This window comes from Platalea leucorodia (genome assembly GCF_965183815.1).
Source record: "Platalea leucorodia genome assembly, chromosome: 3".
Lineage (NCBI taxonomy): Eukaryota > Metazoa > Chordata > Aves > Pelecaniformes > Threskiornithidae > Platalea > Platalea leucorodia.
Genome location: NC_138825.1, coordinates 87,411,335 through 87,432,432, shown reverse-complemented (window position 1 = coordinate 87,432,432; position 21,098 = coordinate 87,411,335). Strand labels below are relative to the sequence as shown.

The 21,098-nt window shown below is 38.8% G+C and overlaps 1 protein-coding gene across 4 annotated transcripts in view; it reads right to left on the bottom strand.

Annotated features, from left to right (window-relative positions):
• Positions 1–21,098, bottom strand: part of RNGTT (RNA guanylyltransferase and 5'-phosphatase) — a 196,842-nt gene that overhangs the window by 112,101 nt on the left and 63,643 nt on the right. For 3 of the 4 annotated variants that reach the window (XM_082305218.1, XM_082305216.1, XM_082305219.1), the window contains 2 exons: positions 19,961–20,032; positions 615–779 (listed from right to left, as the gene is read on the bottom strand). In XM_082305218.1, the coding sequence (XP_082161344.1) occupies positions 615–779; positions 19,961–20,032 (237 nt within the window). The remainder of the gene's footprint in view (positions 1–614; positions 780–19,960; positions 20,033–21,098) is intronic. The other variant, XM_082305217.1, reaches the window with a different exon arrangement.

Sequence of the window (21,098 nt, the reverse complement as noted above, 5' to 3'; positions counted from 1 at the left end):
GTATTTTACAGAAAGTTGGGATATATCTATACTGAAGAAAAGAGTGCACAATGAAAGATAGGAACTCATATATATTTGCAAGTCATATGCCTTACTTCAGAAGACCTAGGGCAGTATTTTAAGAAGTAAATGCGGAGATATTAACTAGAATAGGCTCTTAGTAATCACTGCTGAACATGAAGTGCGAGTTCAAGCACAACTCATGATTCTTATACTATGGCCAAATGGGGACTGGAAGTAAAAAGAACATTATATTCTTACCTACAAAGGAGGACAGTGTAAACAACATAGCTCTCAGACATTCCCTCGAGCTCAGAGACATTTCAGACCTAAAGCTATTAACTTGTGTATCATCATTCAACATTATGAAACTAAAGAATTAGGTTTTGCCAAAGTACGGGTTTTAAATATCGGAAAATAGTAATTCAGAAGGAATAGGTAGCCTAAAACCACTTTTCAGAGCATCCAAAACTGCCAATCGCCCCCCAAGCATTGCTGAACACTTGGTTAGCAGACAAACTCACTGGAAGCTAAAAAATCTGAGGGAAAACCTATATCCAGCACTGCTTTGCTGCTTTCAGGGCCACAACATAAACAACTGAAATCAAGTTTACCTTTCTTGAAGTGTAGATGTCGAAAAATGGTTTGTTTCGAACACTGAATGGTTCCTGTGCTTTGTCGATAAGACCATTCTTCATCTTTTCATGTCGTGGAAATATAATCTCTTTCTCTATACATGCAAGTCGAACATTAAAATCACAGTCTCCAACAGGCTGTCCCTGCCAAGTTACAAAAAGCAGTATTAAAACAAAAAACTTACCAAATTATTTGAGCAGTCTAAGTTTTACTTACACAAGGTTTAGAATCATACAGATACATAAACATATTATCAAATAACTACACGGTTTTGCCAAATACTTGGTTTTCAAGCATTTGTCTCAGGTTGTAAGAGGTTTAATCAAATCAAAGTTCACAGAAAGATAAAAACCTATAATACGTATTCAAGCATATATGAGTTAAATACCTAAACACCTTTAAAGATAAGCAAAATAATTTAAATATTCCCTAATCATAGCTTTGGATACAGCAGCTACATACTTTTTCACATAGTTTTCCTGTGAAGTCATTTAGCTCATTTTGTTCATAACACTTTTAATGACAATGCAACAAGGCAAATTACAGAGTTAAGCAAACTCATTGCTTTAAATGTACCGTACTGATGCCTTGAAAGAAGCATTAATTACGTAAATGTTTGCTTTTCTATCATAAAAAAAGAGAAAAATATAGCGGCAGTTGGAAAATGTGCCAATAAACAGTGGCTGCAAAAACCTGTAAGATATGTGATGGCTCAGTCACAAAAAGGTAGTAAAAGCCCTTCTCTAAGTCTCAGTAGTGTACTCTGACCTTTCAAGACCCGAAATAAACCAGCAGCTTTACACTGCTCTTTATACATTTGGTGCATTGCACCAGATCAGTACGAGCGTTCAAAATGAGCTATTGTCAGATTAATAATTGCTCTTAATGGACTTTATTATATTTTGAGCATTAGATAGCGAGGAGAACACACTGTGGACAACACTAAGAGAAAATAAGCACCTGGCAACTTATAAATTCTAAAGTTAGTTTCAATCAGACATGCCACTTCCATAGCAATAAGGCACAAAACTCATAAGATTTGCATTGTTACAAGCACAATAGACCATTGGAAGTTATTTACATGAGATCATGCCTGATTTCGCCACCCCATTCACACAAAGAAATAATTTTCAAAAAACATCCCTTTCACGGTCCACGGAGAATAAGCTTGCAGAGCTTTGGCTTCAAAACCAGAATTTTTCAAAAGTTGAAAGCAACGAGCACAGGAAACTGGGAAGACATGGGACTTTAATCATCAATGGCAGCGGTAGAGATGAGCAGGAGAACCAGCAACCAGGTACCTCCTGTACTAACCACAGCTAGAAGAGAAATGGAAAGAGAATCTAAAAGGAAAAAAGCCCCTCTCTAACGTGCATCCAAGAGAATTCAAAATGGTCAATATGAAAGAATGCAAAGGAAATAAATGGCAAAGTGACATCCTGATGACGCATACGAAGGTAAGAGACAGAATGAGTAGTATCTGACCAGATATCTTAATCAGGAGAAAAACGGAATGCTGATTTTAGATGAACATGAGCTTAATCAAGTTCTCTCCAAACTCACCCTGGCTTTCACCAGAATCTTCTGCATTTCATGCTCCCAAAAAGCATTAAGTTTCTCTTACATTTCTTTCCTAGCATTAGATCCTTACTAGATCTCTATCAAAAGTCCTCAATTGTTCACTGCAACAGCTTTAGGAGCTATGCATTGCTCCCATACCACCTGTAATTCACAACCACTTTCTTACTTCAACCTACACGAGGAGAGGCAGCACAGCCACCATCACTTGGGGGGGAAGCACATTCTGCACAAAGCCAGTGACAACATGGGTGAAATGTCTCCTAATCTCTGGTCATTGATCCATGCTTGGGAAGAAGCAGAAAGCCTATCTGGCTGTTAACTTTGCCTTCACCATTGCTTTCCTTTCATATATAGAGGTGTTATTAGTAAAGAGCCATTCAAATGAATGGCAAGATAGAGTATGGTAAAATCCCAGAGGCAGGAGAGTGGGTCACTCTTTATCCATTCATTGTGGAACACGGCTGTGTTATCTACAGATTTTTAAGGGCTGTACACAAAATTCTGGAGAATCATTCATTCTTTCTTTCTTCCCCCATGTACAGCATACTTGAGAACTCCTCTATACAGTGACTGAGCATGTCCTGGTTTGTCTATCTAATTAAAACATAGAAAACACATCTTGACCTCTGTAAGAACTGACTGGAGAACTGATTGAAGAATTCTTTCCTGGGAAATGTGTATACACATTTTTTTATTATTTCAAAGAACACCGTAAACTGTTCTCTAGGTAAGTTTCAGGAAGATCTAGTGCACATCCTCTCTTCCCTACAGTAGCTTTTCCACTCAGCCACATTTTATGAGTTGGTCTGAAAGAGCAAATGAACTAATTAATGTTTCAAATATTTGAGCTTCCAATAAGCAGTAAAGTTATTTAGAGAGCTTCTTTACAATGATTCATTCGAAAATGCTTTCGCATAGTGACTTAAATTTATTTCAATCCCTTAACAGTTAAATTAAAAGCTGACATGACTTCATATGCACCATAAACCAGCTGAATCACTTTCTTTTCCTTTAAATAATCTTTTCACTTCTCACATCTACTTGGAACTAATTATTTCCTGCAGCTCTGCCAATCATACATTTTTATTTCAAAGCTTGTTAAGCAGAAGGGTCTATTACCACTAGGTTCCATCATATAAAGGTCAGAGCTAGGCTGACATAAGATTATATGAGATGGGAAAAACACAGATAATGCTGCCAAGCAACTTCTTCATCAGACAAGCAAACTAAAAAGTTAAGGAATATTTCATGCTCCCAAAAGCACAGAAAGAAAATTAACATAACATTGAATTTAAATCAAGGACATACTGAATAAAAGCAATATTGGAGGAGGAGGGCTTTTTCTTTGTTATTAGATACTTGCCACAATTACAAAAGTGTTGCTAATATACAATATATTTATCCCAGACAGATCCAAAACCTTCACATGGTAAAATCCTAGCTTTTAGCAAATAAGTAGGAGGGTAACGTAGGCTGCAATAAATAATTCACAGACCTTGACAAAAACAGGAAGATATTATTTAGTATATAAAGCACACATTTAAAAGTTGTCCAAAAACAAGACATTGATGCATGTATAATCTAAACCCAGACAACAAATACTAGTATGTTTTTAGGCAATATAGATGTTTTATTAATTTAAGCATTCAGATGTTTGAGATTTTTATTTCAATATGTAAGTTTACACTTGTCTGAGGAGGGTCACCACTGCCTAACAGCATAGTCACTGGAGTGCATTAGATGATAATTCCTGTTCTAGACATTTTTAACCTAAAATAAGTTTGCTAGCAAAGGGTAAAACAAAATTAACAAGTAGCATGTGTTTCCTATCTATGCTAGAAAGTTACACTTCCCCCTCATAGTAATTAAAATGTATCCTGAAGCAAAATATCGTTTAGACAAGCCTCAAGAGAGGAGTCAACACCTCTTCCTTGAGCAGCTGAATTTCCTTCACCTGTTGAAACTTTGTGCATTGCACTAAGAGGTCACAGCATGAAGTGGGCTTGCAATAGATGTGACACTTTAAAATATTGTTTTGATTTTAAACACAATCCTCCACACATCCTCAAAACATAAAATGAGATTCCTACAGAGCTTTGAAATCCGCTCAGGACCAAACATTTCTAAATTTAAACTTACAATATTTCAAATTAACTTTCCAACAGAACCCATACACAATAAGTCACATAAGAACCTAGCGTACCACAAAAGAAATACATGCTTAAAAATACTATAAAACAGAGTCTGCAGCTCATTTAATATCCATTGTCTTGATGGGGTGGAGGAAGGCAGTTTATTTGCTGGAAGGATCTAAGAAAAAAAAAAAAAAAAAAAATCAACAGTCCCAATAACATTCCTCCAGATGGGCGCTGAGAGACTGAATTTGGTCAAGTGTCAGGCTGTTCCCCCGCTGTAGCTCCTGCTCTCCACCTGGTTCACAGAGACCTCCATGTTGAAGTGACAACTTCACGACGATACGGCTACAAGGGCTGGTGAGTAACTCAGATCCCAGGTCATTAAACACAGGAAGATGGCAGGAATCACTGAGACGGGTGTAAGAGGGTAATGGGCTTTCTGCTGCACACCCTGCTTCAGTCCCCTCTCTCTCCACAAGGAGAAAGGCACCCCTGAGGACGTACCATCACCCTCCAGGTTTAAGTCTCCCTTCCCCTGCCTCTAAGGTTGACCTTGTGGCTACCGCTCAGGGAATTCGGTGAGCCTTACATGGAAAGTCCTTCACCTAGATGGATGCAGCACAGATAACAAAATGGGGTATGTCAGTGCTAAATTCCATTAAAGTACTTTCTCTTAGAATTTGATATTTATCCGGCTTTTTCCTTATGCAGCTATAGTCAAAAGAAAAAAAAATGCCTAGGCCTGTGTACACAGCTGATAAGTAGCTTGGCCCAGGATAAACTGAGAATATTTATTCTCTTCCTCCATGAGATACGGTTCAAAGCCTACCTGCCAGCAAAGCGCGCTCCATTTGCTTCCCCAAAGCAGTAACTTAGACATGAATAATTCAGCACATACACGCATATACGTTCCACGCACGTCTTCACTTATTGAGCCATAGCGGAACATATGTCACAACTGTCTTAGCTTTAATGATTTTGAGAGAAGAATAAAGAATAAGCTCAGGCTGATATTCTACCCTGTGTTTAACATTATTATTGACAATTCAAGGCACCCACAGCTGACATCTGCATTTCCAACGAAAGCCCATTATTAGTTCTCCCATCTTCTGAAGACCATGCAGTCTAATATTTTGCATTTTATATTAATGGTCTGGCACTTATTTCTTCTGACTGTGGTTTTATAGATGCTGCTATTTTTTTGATACACATAGCTTTCATAGAAAAACAGTCTGAAGGTGCTGTTTCATTCTCCAAATAAGATTATTACCATATTCAATCACCTAAAAGGTTTCTTTCATTTCCGATTAAGTTTTCTTTTTAAAAACAGGATTAAAAGTAAAGTGTTAGAGAAATGAAAAATTTTGTAGAATTATGACTCTTAAGTTTTTCATTTCTAAAAGGCAAAAGGCAAGACAACCATTATAATCTGAAAATACATTTTTAAATGTTTTTTCTGACTTTTATCACTCAAATATTCAAAACAGGCTAATAGCAAGGAATTTAGCAGTTTAAAAATGGTTTCTAAAATTTATCTTGGCATCAATGAGGTACAGCATGTGAAATATTGTTTCAACTGTAACAACTCCACCTATGTGCTGCAGGAACATAATTATTATTTATATGTTGTCAGCTTATACAATGGAATATCACTTTGATTTACCACAGAACAAAAATGGTTTGGAGAATCAGACCTATTAAAAAGATGCTTAAGACATGTTAAATTATTTGTATTTCCTTTTAAAAACAAAATCACTGAAAACAAATTCAAATATGTATAAATCAACAGAGGAAAGAAGTTTGTAGCCCATGCATAAACATCAAGGCCCAACAGAACATACAAATATAGCTCCACACTTTTTTTTTTTAATTAGCAAACGTAACTTGAACGAAACAGCAGGACTGTCAAAACTGTGACTAAACAGATAAGATCAAAACAGAAAAATAGATTGTACTACAAACATTGCTCCCTTCCTCACTCTTCTGCTCCTTGGATTGCTCAAAACAGAATACAAATTCAAGATAAAAAACATAAAACCTTATAACTACAAGCAGATGAGAAGTACGCTTCACCAGCGTAAAGGTAACACATATCAGGCAGAATATTTACGATCAGTTGAAGTGACTGAATTATGATTCTAACCATTGATGTTGCACACTAAAGAGGCCGACTTACGGAAACAGGCATCTGCCATGGATGAATACCTAAGCCCTTTCTGCTGCTGTTTTGGGAGCACAGACAACTCAGTCCAATCCATTGTTCGACTGCATGTACAGTGGCTTCATTTAGGATCTTTATAAGCCTTATAAATCCATCTGAGCCTTGAAAAACAGAACTCAATAAGGGGATTTTACTGCAACGTAAATGATTAAAACCAAAAGGAATTATGTTCTGTCTAGACTGGCTGCCTCCCCTCAAGTAATCTGAGGAGTAGATGAACTCTCCATTTTTAATTACAGAAGTAAAAGTCATAATTCTAATAACCCATAACTATAAAATAGATTCGCCATCATCATCATCATCATCATCATGATATTTACGCACAAAAAAAATTGCACGTGGTTCTCCCAGTGGAATATAAATTTAAACAATTTATTTCACACTGAATTTAGGCTATCTGCAAAGTCAAATATCGAACACAGGGCTTTCCTGCTTCTGTCTTTTCCAATTATTTTTCCTAGTGAGGTTGTTGCATGTAGTATGGAGGCAACCTTACCTTAACTGCAACAGATACTAGATGGTGCAGTCAGTATGTTCTCTTTCTGCTTCTACTCTCCTCATGCTCTTCTTTCTACCAGCTATTCACAGTGACTCTTCATAAGAATCGCTATTGCTGGGTTTTTACAGGGCTGTCTTTATGACGAAGAATTATCACTCCAGTGAACTAAAGAACCGTGGGAAAATTACTACATCTTCATGGAATCACAGAACGCTTTGGGATGGAAGGGACCTGTAAAGGCCATCTAGTCCAACCCCCCTGCAATGGGCAGGGACATCTACAACTAGATCAGGTTGCTCAGAGCCCCATCCAGCCTGGCCTTGAATGTTTCCAAGGATGGGGCATCTACCACCTCTCTGGGCAACCCCTTCCAGTTTTTCACCACCCTCATCGTGAACAATTTTTCCGTTGTGTTCAGTCTAAATCTACGCTCTTTTAGTTTAAAACCATTACCCCTTGTCTTATCACTACTGGCCCTGCTAAAAAGTCTGTCCCCATCTTTTTTATAAAGCCCCCTTTAAGTACTGAAAGGCTGCACTAAAGTCTCCCTGCAGCCTTCTCTTCTCCAGGCTGAACAACCCCAGCTCTCTCAGCCTTTCCTCACAGCAGCGGTGTTCCAGCCCTCTCATCATTTTTGTGGCCCTCCTCTGGACCCACTCCAACAGGTCCATGTCCTTCCTGTGCTGAGGACCCCAGAGCTGGACGCAGCACTCCAGGTGGGGTCTCACTAGAGCAGAGTAGAGGGGCAGAATCACCTCCCTCAACCTGCTGGCCACGCTTCTTTTGATGCAGCCCAGGATACAGTTGGCCTGCTGGGCTGCAAGCGCACATTGACGGCTTGTGTACAACTTTTCGTCTATCAGTACCCCCAAGTCCTTCTCGGCAGGGCTGCACTCAATCCCTTCATCCCCCAGCCTGTATTGATACCAGGGATTGTCCCAACCCAAGTGCAGGACCTTGCACTTGTCCTTGTTGAACCTCATGAGGTTCACATGGGTCCACTTCTTGAGCTTGTCCAGGTCCCTCTGGGTGGCATCCTGTCCCTCAGGCGTGTCGACTACACCACTCAGCTAGGTGTCATCTGCAAACTTGCTGAGGGTGCACTTGATCCCACTGTCTATGGCATTGATGAAGATACTGAACAGCACTGGCCCTAGAACAGACCCCTGAAGGACACCACTCATCACTGATCTCCATCTGGACATCAAGCCATTGACCACTACCCTCTGGATGCGACCATCCAGCCAATTCCTTATCCACCGAACAGTCCACCCATCAAATCCATATCCTTCCAATTTAGAGAGGAGGATGTTGTGGGGGACCGTGTCAAAGGCCTTACAGAAATCCAGACAGATGACATCCGTAACTCTTCCCTCATCCAGTGATGTAGTTACTCCATCACAGAAGGCCACTAGGTTGGTCAGGCAGGACTTGCCCTTGGTGAAGCTGTGCTGACTGTCCCGAATTGCCTCCCTGTCCTCCATGTGCCTTAGCATAGATTCCAAGAGGATCTGTTCCATGATCTTCCCAGGCACAGAGGTGAGGCTGACAGGTCGGTAGTTCCCAGGGTCCTCCTTTTTACCCTTTTTAAAAATGGCTGCAATATTTCCCTTTTTCCAGTCCCCAGCAACTTCACCTGACTGCCATGACTTTTCAAATATCATGGAAAGTGGCTTAGCAACTACATCAGCCAATTGCCTCAGGACTCTGGGATGCATCTCATTGGGACCCATAGACTTACATACGTTCAGGTTCCTCAGGTGGTCGCGAACCTGATCTTCTCTTACAGTGGGAGGACCTCTGCCCCCCTGATCCCCGTCAAATGGCCCATTGACTCAGGAGGTGTGAGGAGAGAGGTTGCCAGTGAAGACTGAGGCAAAGAAGTTGTTGAGTACCTCAGCCTTCTCCTCGTCTGTTGTTACCAGCTCGCCACTACTGCTCATTAGAGGGGGTACGCTTTCCTTAGCTTCCTTTTCTGGTTAACGTACCTATAGAAGCCCTTATTATTCTTCGCATCCCTCGCCAGGTTCAGCTCCAGCCGAGCCTTGGCCTTCCTGATCCCATCCTTACACAACCGGGCAGCGTCCCTGTACTCTTCCCAAGACAGCAGTCCCTTCTTCCACTGACTGTGCAATCTTTTCTTGCCCTTTAGTTTGACTCACAGGTAATGGCTCAGCTATGCATCTTAAAGACATTATTCAGGGCATTTCATACCTGAAAAGATTGTGGCACTGATTTTTTTAGAATATAAATCACTTCATAGTACTTAAAATAAGACTGCCTAGTACAGTAAGTATAAAATCTCCTAAAAACTATAAAAGAGGAAAAAAATAGTAACAATCAGCATTGATTCACAAATACTATCATAGAAAAGGAACCACCTACCTTTCATAAACCGTGGTAGAACTAAAAATTAAGTATCTGCTTGTAATAGATGTTATACTCCTAAAAACTTGTAAAAGATCTATAACTTCAGTACACAGTCCATCTTTAAGATATCTAGTTCATTGTGTGTGTGGTTAGCTTATGAGTAAGAAACACTGACTAATTAATATTATACTGATTTCAAAAGAAAAGTGGTATTTTTCTTCATATTTCTTTTAAATAAGAGAAATATTATAAAAACGACGAAAATATGGCCTTCACATTCTCTCCCAGACCGTAACAGTCACTCAGGTTATTCAAACATATTAGCCATGGAAAAGAAAATATTACAGAGGTCCTGTTTTCACCTTTGTAAAAACTATCCTGAATTAGACAGTTATTTTAGATTTGGTACATCCTTCTGATTAACTTTGATTTTTTTTTTTCTTTGGTTCTCTTCCCCTAGAAACAGGAAAAAGATGGGGAGGCAAGAGACAGGGAGAAAGCTGAAAATATGAAATATTACAGCTAGATTAATTGTAGAAAAGGAGGAATTAAAACTAAGTTAGGGAAATAAGACATGACAACATTTGAACACACACCCATTGCTTTTATAGGACATCCCCCCAACCATCCTCTATTTTGCCTATAGGTTTTCCTCTTCTGAAATATACTGGACAAAAAAAGCCCTGTGTTAAACTTCATTTCCAGTACTTAGGAAATTGGACATCATAATGCAACTGGAAAACCTGCCCCACGGTAAAGTTTTTCACGCTTTCCACGTCAGTTGTGATCATTGCCAGATTCTTGAGAGATCTGAGTATTTGCCTGAGACAGAAGTTCGGTTTAAGTCCACTTGGCAGTTCCTATGGGAATGACTATTATAAACTGCAAGCTGAGGGAGACAGTTTTTCTATTTAATCATATGTTACAGTTCCTAGCACAACAAGAAGATTAAAAAAAAATTGGGAATAAAAAGTGAGGTTTTTTTTAAAGCTAAAAATGTGAGAGGCAGAAAACCGTTTAGTAAAAATACTGAGAAAAGCTCTTTAAAGAGACCTTCTAAGAACAAAAAAATTGTTTGTGGACTTTATTCTTTAGATTGTATGAGGTTTGAAATACTTCAGTTATTTTCATTTACAATGCAACTTAAACTTTCAGGACTCACTTTGTATTTTTTGTAGCAAGTTTCATGGTTTGCTAAAGAATGTCACATCAGAGTAAGCAAGTAAGAGTAAGACGTACAGAACCTGAACACCTGAAAAATATGAAGTATTTAATAGCTTGGCAACTTCTAAAGCTGCTCTTGGAGAACTACTTGTCCCCGTACCTCTCTCCCAGGAGCAACACTTTGTGCCTCTTCCCCTGAAAATTATACTAGCGATAATCTGCCATTCAAAAAGGTTCTCATGAGCCATACTTCATGTTAAGGTATGGAAACACTTACCTTTGGGGAATAAAACAAGACATGACAAAATTTAATATACTCCCTTTGCTTTTATATAATATTCCATTAAGCATTCTTTATTTTGGCAAATGTCGAAAACAAACCACCTTCACTTCACATAGTGTCCCCTGGGTTGGGAAAAGGAGGATCTAACTCAGAGATGGAAGGGAAAGGAAGAAATCAGATGTATTTTTCACACAGTTTAATCAGCTAGTAAAACAGTCAACCTTCAAACTAATTACAATGCTAAAGAATGCTCCCCAACAAGCAGCTTATTAGATAAAAAATATAAAATAAAGAACACAAAAACACCAAAGATATTCTGGTCAGCATGTACTAGTTATCCCTCTTCAGCAATAATTTACTTTTTGTAGGCAACATCGCAAAAGAGCTTTAAAAAGAGAGATGCAAAAATGCATAAAAATGCTACCTTTCAGTTGCATGTGCACTTTACTCAAGCACAAGGAACAACAAGGAACAAAACACAAATTATCCATTTGGAAAGTTTACAGAACAGGTAAGGAGATTTGCAGATTTTGCTGCTCAGACATACAAGTCAGGTTTTCAATGACGGATAAAAGATGATCAACAGGGAAGGGGAATAAGGCAGGAAAGGCTTTGAAAAAGACAACTAGCTAAGATGCATTTCTGTCGATCCATCTCCACCCACCCAAAAGCTTCTGCCGCATCAATCCCTTACTGTGTTGATTCTCCGTCTTGTAAGCTCTCCTAGCCCACCATTTGTTGCCCTCCCTATTCTGTAATGCTATTCTATTCACATAGCCTAAAGAATACCAAAACATATTACCTGGCCAAGTTGTCCCTGCTCTCAGTAAAGTGCATTATAAAAATGGGAGGATGAGGAGAAAGCAGTGGCGCTAGCAGCTGTGCAACCTCATAAATTCAAGCAAGGGATTTAGAAATAGCAGAGAGGCTCTGGAATTAAGGTGTCAGAGCAGCGCAGCTACAAGCAATCTTAATGCATCTCTCCTAGTGTGACACCAGAAAGCAAAGCAAGACACAATTGAGTAGATGCTCTGTATTTCATTTACCTGACACCTCTGAGCCATGATGAAATATATATATATATATATATATGTGATATATACAGATTTTGAGAACATAACACACAGTAAGAGCACTGTTAGAAACATTTGGATCCTTGTTAGGTATGTCTCCTCAAGAAATAATAGAAAGGGTGCAAGAGTAAACACACACGGAGCATCCTCATTTTCCAGGGTACTATTAGTAAGAAAGGCATTTTAAATCTGTATTTGGAGGTGGTACCATTTGAGAAATAACCTCAGAATTAAAAGGAAGAGCGGGAGGGTCACTGGCAGCCAGGTGCATTTGAAAACAGAAAAGATGCAATTAAACGCTTGCATCTCTGAATTGTGCCCCCATAATATTCACAGTACATTTTTAAGGTAAGGTTAATAGGCTAATAAATGAGAGGCAGCATGTACTGCGAGCTTTACATCACTTTAAAATGAGGTTTGTAACGGAAAAGTCAGACATGGTAATATTTTACAGGGATTTAAAACAAAAATTTTTCATGCATAAATTCAATGAGCACATCGGCTGTGGGCAGGATTTATGACCAGCATATCTGTTTACCATGACAAATTTTATCTAATAGCTACAGCATTGTTATGCATAATGACAACCAAAGAAATCTTGATCTTGACAATTTAATGCACAGAGCATTAGAAAATTTAATCAAAATTCTATCTCCTTTCTAAACGTTAAAATAATTATTCTTTTTCAAGCATTCAGTCTATTCTTACCATTGCAATCTGGTCTCATGAAAACTTGGCTAGAGTCTAAAAATTTAAAGGCCAGGGTTAGAAAGGAAAAGGAAAGTACTATTCATTTTCAGTGCCTTTGCTAAGAATGCATTAATTAGATCCTACATTATGCCAGTGTTAGTTTTTATTACTTAAATAAGGAAAAAAATAGTTGTTTAAGTTTAGTATTTATACATCTATATGCAGCTATTGAATATGATCTAAGAAATAGCTTCTCAAAATAAGGTTTCTCAGGAAGAGCTGTCTCAAAGATGACTGGAGAATGAAGACATGTTCTTTTGTTGATTGTTTCTGATGAACAGGGATTTGGATTTACTTGTATTTACTGCTGGGACTGTCAACTATTCTACTGTCAGCTTCCTCTGTTCCACTAGAATTACCCAGAAAATTTGAACTTTTACTCACTATTCAGGTGAAAGAGGTAATGCCATACAGTTACAGTTATTATAATAATGAACTCAGCTACATACAGACAGAAACCAGGAAGCTGAAAAGCAACAGGCATTGCAGGGATTTAGCTCTGTACTCATTAAGACTAAACACCGTAAGGAACTAGCCTTTTATGTTCAGAGGAATATGAAAAATCCAGATTTCATGTGTGCAGAGCACACACACAACCAGTGACATAAACGTGGACAAAAAACCCCTCAATTAAAATTTTAAAAGCCAAATAAATACATGCATTTTTATGAAATAATTTATCATTTTTCAATGATAAAAAGATTCTTCTTAGAAAAAAAAATGCCATTTGGGTCGTAAGAAAAGATAAAACTGGGTTACAATTGATTTCTACTTCTAGAAACATTTCACATGCCAAACACAACTTGACAGAATAATGACATCTTTCCTGTATTGGGGCCATCTTCTCCATAGACAAGCAGAAGTTGCAGTGGCATACTAGTTTTGATGCTTCTTGGATCTTCCTTTACTCTCCATAACAGAATTCTTCTGTATGTTATGATATACTACTATTTTTTATTCCACCTAATTTCCTCTCTTCTTTTCAATGTAAGGAGCCTTCTTGTCCTCTGCCCTAAGCCCCTAAAGGCATATTAATAGCAGAATACCTGACATTTCACAAAACAGCACTTTCTGAACTTCAGAGAGGTGAGCCCCAAGTCCGTGAACTAGAAGACACTCTGGGTGCAACTACGCTGGTGAACCAACAGGGCAAAGACCTCATCTCTGGCCCTGAAGCCACCGGCTGTCTGACCACGTTCATACACTCACACTCCCAAAGAGGATGACGGCATCTCAGAACACCTGCTAATCATGGTCCCTGAGCAATGTTAAACTTTAAACTATTCCTGAGAATTGTTCAAGGGCACTGTAGCCAGCCAGGGCCAAAACTGTGCCAGGGACCATTTTCACAACTTAAGATAAAGTTTCAGTAGCAGGACCCCAACCCCTTGCACAGTTTTATTTCTTAGAATAGGTGTATGCAGCTTCTCAGGATGGGCTTTGAGAGATGATTTTATGTACTCTGAGTTGCTCTTTATAGAAAAAAAACAAGCGAAGCAGAAAAGAAAAAGTAGGGATTGGTCTGCTTTTCCTCAGAGTTGAGGTCAAAAGGTGGGCTTATTTCACTAGCATACAACTTCCTTTCTATGAATTCGATTTTAGCATGTGAGATGAAAGCAGTGACAGAGCAACGCCATATTTTGAGTTGCTATTAATAATAATCAACATCATGATTCAGACTAAAGAAGATGACAACAAACAAAATCTTTTTTAATCTCCTGAAGAATCATTTGGTTTTCCTGACGTAGGCATCTCTTGTAACACAATGGGAGGCATTACCATAAGCTTCTAGAAACTAGATGTCACAGAAATAGTGATTAAAAAGAAATTAAGTCAAAGGGTTCCATCAGCATCCCTGAATATTGACTTTTGCAGCAGCTATAGGTGATAAGCATCAGAATTCAATACAAAATTGAATCATGGAAAGAGACAGCCAAGATAGATATTATCCATGTCTTCCCGAAGAACTCCAGTGTAGGTCTCTCCCAATCACTGAAGCCCAGTTTTCATTTTTCCTTCTTCCTAAGACTTTTCCTGTGTAGACATCTAGAGCCAAATACACAGCACATATTTCAACCAGTCTATTTTCTTGGTTTCCTTCAGTTACTTCCAGAAGGCTGCTGTAGTTTATTCCTGATGCGCCACAGCAAAACCAAAAAGCTAGGTAACAGTAAGCCCATTGATAACCACGTGATTAAAATTTGTAAAGGCAGGGTTTTGTCCACTCACTTTCTCTCATTTTTCTCCCTTATTATTCTCTTTCATTTGTTTCTAGAGCCTCTACTCACTGTTAAGTTTCTGTTACCACTCTCTCCTGATGAATCACATCATCCTTGTTTAAGGTGACTTCCTTTCCTCCTCTGGGTCACACTCAGATGAAATCCTGACTAAGTCTGAAGAAAGATCCTGTGATGTACTGAGACACTCAGCTCCGTCATTCCATGATGTTCTCCCAAAATCATAGTATTGTACATAAAATGAAAACCCTTACTTTTACTCCCAGCTGATCCATTGCTAGCAGACTGCTACTTCTCTGAAATCTCAAGCGGACATTTGTTTCTTAAACACTTAACTTTTCAAATGCCAGAGCTGCAAGGGACAAATTGAACACAACTATTTATAGTTTGGGATCTTTGGTTTTTAGGCTGAAAATTTAAACATAGAGCTTTAAGAATAAATGTACCCTCTCACCATTTCTGCTCATAAAAAGCAACAGTGGTCATGGTAGTTACTTAACTTAGACACAAAGAAGCCAGGCTACGCTCTTTGGGCTTCATTTAGGTATCAGTCTTCAGTCCTACATGTCTCCTTGTTAAAAGCCAGAGAAATACGGCATAGAACAGAGATAAGGTTGCCCTGTCTCAACTGCTACACTTCCAAACACTAATTTTAACACTATTTAGCCCCCTTAAACCAAGATAATGAAAGACTAAAATAAATACAAGAATGGAGTACACCACAGTTTTGAAGCACAACAATAAAGCTGGCCAAATATACTGAGAACAGTTCAAAGTGATATTACAGTAAATGACGTTTGGAAATTGTAAATTATATGACATTATTTTCATAGAATCATAGAATCATTAAGGTTGGAAAAGATCTTTAAGATCATTGAGTCCAACCGTTAACCTAGCACTGCCAAGTCCACCACTAAACCATGTCCTCAAGCACCACGTCTACCCAGCTTTTAAATACCTCCAGGGATGGAGACTCAACCACTTCCCTGGGCAGCCTGGTCCAGTGCCTGACTACCCTTCCAGTGAAGAATTTTTTCCTAACATCCAACCTAAACTTCCCCTGGCAACTTGGAGCCATTTCCTCTCATCCCATCACTTGTTACTTGGGAGAAGAGACCGACCCCCACCTCGCTACAACCTCCTGTCAGGTAGTTGTAGAGAGCAATAAGGTCTCCCCTCAGCCTCCTCTTCTCCAGGCTAAACAACCCCAGCTCCCTCAGCCGCTCCTCATAAGACTTGTGCTCCAGACCCTTCACCAACTGTGTTGCCCTTCTCTGGAGACGCTCCAGCACCTCGATGTCCTTCTTGTAGTGAGGGGCCCAAAACTGAACACAGGACTCGAGGTGCGGCCTCACCAGTGCCGAGTACAGGGGCACTGTCACCTCCCTGGTCCTGCTGGCCACACTATTCCTGATACAAGCCAGGATGCCATTGGCCTTCTTGGCCACCTGAGGGTGGCCTCATTTTGATGATCACATCATTTTGCTGTGATCTAAAATTTAATTCCATGATTTTTCTGTATACATGGTAACAGCTTTCACTGTACTATTTACAGTCATCCCAAGGGGCGCAAGTTGACATAAATCTTACTATAAATACATGGTACATTCTGAAAAACTATATATTACCTTATTTTAGTACTAACTTCTGTATTCTTGTGTTAGTGCTGGTCATCCTAACACACAAATTCTCAGCAGTATTAATAGTGCACATTAGTCTTTGTGACTTAATGTGGCATTTGTGAATGCAGTATTTCAGAAGGAATCTTCTGACAAAGCCAGAAAACTTTGTAACACTTAGCTAGTATGGGATGCTGTGCGAGCAAAATAGGTTGAGCATTTGAGAATAAGGTCAGCTGAAAACATCTCTAGTTCACTAGACCCAACTTAAACATGAGGCTTGCCTGAGCAAAGGTGTTGTGGGGTTTGTATTCACATTTCCCCAGCAGCAGTGTCGCATCTCTAACAGCGGAGTATGCTGAGTCACTGCGGAGGATGAGATGGGGACATGCTGGAAATCTTGTAACTCAAATGACGGACAGTGAGTACAGTAACTTCACCATTCACCTTCAGAAGACACAACTATTTTCAAGATCAAAAGGAGCAATGTTGAATTCTGGAGGACCTCATATAGCTGTCAGCTTGTTTTGTTTTTGTTTTTTTTTGGGGGGGGGGGGGGGATTCTTTTGTTTTTAAACAGGACTGATGCTTTGTGCAATTATTTGATTTGAAGCTCTGCTAGGAAAATTTACACAAATCTAACTTACACAACTTAAAAAGGAACTTATCCTTTCTTGCCAATTACAAGTTTTCAATACAATTACCTCTCTTGGTGATAAAATTCTGTTGATCATTTCTTGCCAAGCCAAACATCCTCGGGTGCCCAGTTTTGTAATTAAGCTTCTAAAATTAACCTAAAAACTACTGTGCTTTTTAATCTTTGTAGTAGGACCATTGCTAATGACTTCTTGCAGCTGAAGCCCTGCTTGTACTCATACTGATAACATTATCTTAATTTGTCCTTGACATTAAAATGGTACTACATAGTAACTAACTCCTCTCTCTCATTCCCCAGCGTATTTAAAAAACAAATAAACAAAACCAAACAAGCTTTAAAGCATTTACAGCCCTGCTCAAAAGCAGACTTTTCCCACTTTTGCCAAGTGGGATTCTTCATGTTCAGCCTGAACACTTCACTACAAATAAGGGTTTCCTCCACTTCCCCCCAAAAAACATTTCACCAAAAGAATTATGACTTTCAAAAAGTGTTATTTTGCTAGGACAGTATATGCATATCCCAAACTGAGGGAAGAAGGGAGACTGTACCCTTCTACCTTACATTTATTTTTCAAAGGCAGAGTAACAGCAGTGAATGGCACGTTAGACACGAAGTGAGTGCAGAAACAAGGCAAGACATGACGGTAAATAAGCATGGAATCACAGGCAGAGGAACAAGTGAGAAAATGTAAAGGAAAAATGAGAACCCAGGAGTGGTTTTAGAAGATCGTATTTTTCAGAAGTCTACAAGGAATTTCTGCTTACTGAAAAGTCCTAATCATATGAGGAAACTAACACCCACTTTTCAGAAAAGGTTAAAGAAAAGATCATCAAGATGCAGAAAAGCTTCTATTCCTAATCTAACATGTATTCCCCTATTACTTTTAAAAGAGGCTGTCCTAAGTCACAGTATGACTACACTTCCAAGAATACCAAAGTCATTTTTGGTGACTAGCAGCATGCCTACATTTGCAATTCCCACTTACACCGAGTGGCCTACTCAAGCTGAGTAGTACCTTACTCAAGTCTGGAAGAATCAATGGTAGTTAAGGACGTCTGAAATGCACTATGGTTTAGTAATACTTTTTGTCCTGTTAGAAGCGCTGAAACAATAATTTTCTTTTTCCAGAAGCATTAACAGATACTAGAGTGTTTTTCCATGGGCTATTTAGTCACAGGTCTAGTGACTACACGTAAGGCGTTGTTGTGGTTTAACCACGGTAGGCAGCTAAGCCCCACACAGCCACTCACTCACTCCCCCTAGAATGGGATGGGGGAGAGAATCAAAAGGGTAAAAGTGAGAAAACTCATAGGCTGAGCTAAATACAGTTTCATAGGTAAAGCAAAAGCTGCACACGCAAGCAAAGCAAAACAAGGAATTCATTCACTACTTCCCGTCAGCAGGCAGGTGTTTAAGCCATTTGCAGGAAAGCAGCGCTCCATCACACGTAAGGGTTACTTGGGAAGACAAACGCCCTCACACCCAATGTTCCCTCCTCCTTCCTCCCCCAGCTTTTACTGCTGAGCACGATGTCATATGGTGTGGGATATCCCTTTGGGCAGTTGGGGTCAGCTGTCCCGGCTGTGTCCCCTCCCAGCTTCTTGTGCACCCCCAGCTGGTGGGGTGGGGTGAGAAGCAGAAAAGGTCTTGATGCTGTTCAAGCACTGCTCAGCATTAGCTAAAACATCCCTGTGTTATCACCACTGTTTTGATCACAAATCTAAAATGCAGCACCCTATGAGCTACTACGAAGAACATTAACTCTATCACAACCAAAACCAGTACACACTTTCTGTTTTCACAAAATTATTTTAAATAGTGTTTTAAAAAGATATCTATGGTTAAATTGAACCTTCCTGAAGGACATTTTCTCTTCCTTAGACATAACAGAGAAATCACTAGAAAATTTATTTCATAATAAGGGCTAACAAGTGGAACACATTGTCAAAGTTAGTTCTTCAAATAAGCTTCAGTAGAAGACCCTGCCGTAAGACCCCTGACTAACTTCAAATTCTACATATATCATACCTTTTGGGGGAAAAATACAAGAAAATTAAAAAAAAAAAAATCTATAAAAGATAACATACAAGAGCCCTTTGGTGACATTCAAAACTTTCTCATATTTGAAAGCTGCTTTAAAGAAAAAACGTTTCTCATTTTCTGTACTGTTTGACAGGTCTTTCTTGTAACCACAAAGACTTTATTCCCAGCTGTCAACAAAGGCTTCCCCTTTTTGCACAACTTCCATGATATACGTCTTTACTACATATTGGCCCTACTGCCAGCATAAACAGGAGAGGCTGCTGTTGAGGACTTCACAGAGGACCAGTGGCCTGGTTTTGAAAGAGAAATTTGAGAAAGACGTGATGGAGCAGCCTAACAAGGACCACTGTGATGCTCTGGTAACAAATACACCACTTACAGGCTAACTTCTCCATCCCCTCTCAATTTCACTGCCTGAATAGTTCAAACATGCTCTAGAAATGGGAAATTTTCCAACAGTGTTTAGCAGACTGTTTCAAACCACCATCTTTTCTTGAGCAGGTGGAAATAAATCAGCGTCTATTATAAGGCTGCTTTCAATCTTAATTCTGATGCATTGCTTGTTATCGAGTCACAAAATACCCAAACACTTTTGGTGTTTAAATTTACTCTGAAGCTCTTACTTATATAAATAAGATTAAAACAGAAATGAGAATCAATAACTAAAAGCAATAAAACTGAAAGTACTTACATTAAACTTAATAATGTCATATATCAAGTACCGAGGGACAACCTGTCCATTAACCTTGTCGATGATCATTTCCTTAAAAGAAAAGAGATGACATTTACATTTATTTCATGAATGCAGAAGAATGTCAACACATTCATACTTAGTGTGCATACCTGTAAGTGTGATGCAATCAAACACTGGCCACATCTTTATTATCAGAAAGATTTTACAATAGGTCAAGTTTATAAAAATATTATTGTGGTCTTAAACGTCTCTCATGAAGCATTCAATAAGAAGCCAGGAAGCTGTACTAAGGCTCCACATTCTGATCTGTAACATTTATACATTAGCTTCCCCATGGTTTTCAAAATCACTGCGTTTCTTGAGTGAATAATGAGGTTTTAGAAACCTCAGTAAGAACTGCAATCCTAAGTCAACAAAGCACTTTTGGAAATCTTGCCTACGATAAGTAGTACAACAGAAAGGAAGTAAAGAACAAGCATTAACATCCATTTTCTATGCTCAGGTTGGATCTTTTCATGTTAACAGTGTCCTAGGCAGCAGTGACAACTGCAATTTGCTTGAATGTTGCATTGTGACTGAACAGCAGGGTTCCTTCAAATGGAAATATCACAGATACTATCTGTATCACATTGAATTAGTTAACATTCAATATATACTGGTAAACCATCTTGAAAATATGTCAGCTAGAAGAAAGACCATTAATGATCAACATCCAAACACAAAAATGTTTCCTGAACTTAATGGTAGATACAAAAATATATACAGCTTACATGCTGGCTTCCTATGATATGAATTAGACATAGTTTATTAGTTTGATAAACTAATAAAAAATAGTTAGTTTCATAGAAATTAGTCATGATTGAAAATGGTAACAATCAACCAATTGGTAGATCTTTTTCAAGCACAACTTTGAAATATTCACTTCGCCAAATGCAATCAATCTTCTCCCTACTCCCCCCTCCCCAATCTTGGCTAATAAGTTAGCTGTACCACTAAGGATTTTTTGCTGCCAATATCAAGTTAAAATTCCAAATTCACACATATGAGATAAAACAATTGGAAAAGGTGAAAATATTTCACTATAACACAATGAAAACAAAACTGTGAGCTCAAGAATTATTTCAAATGAGAACCT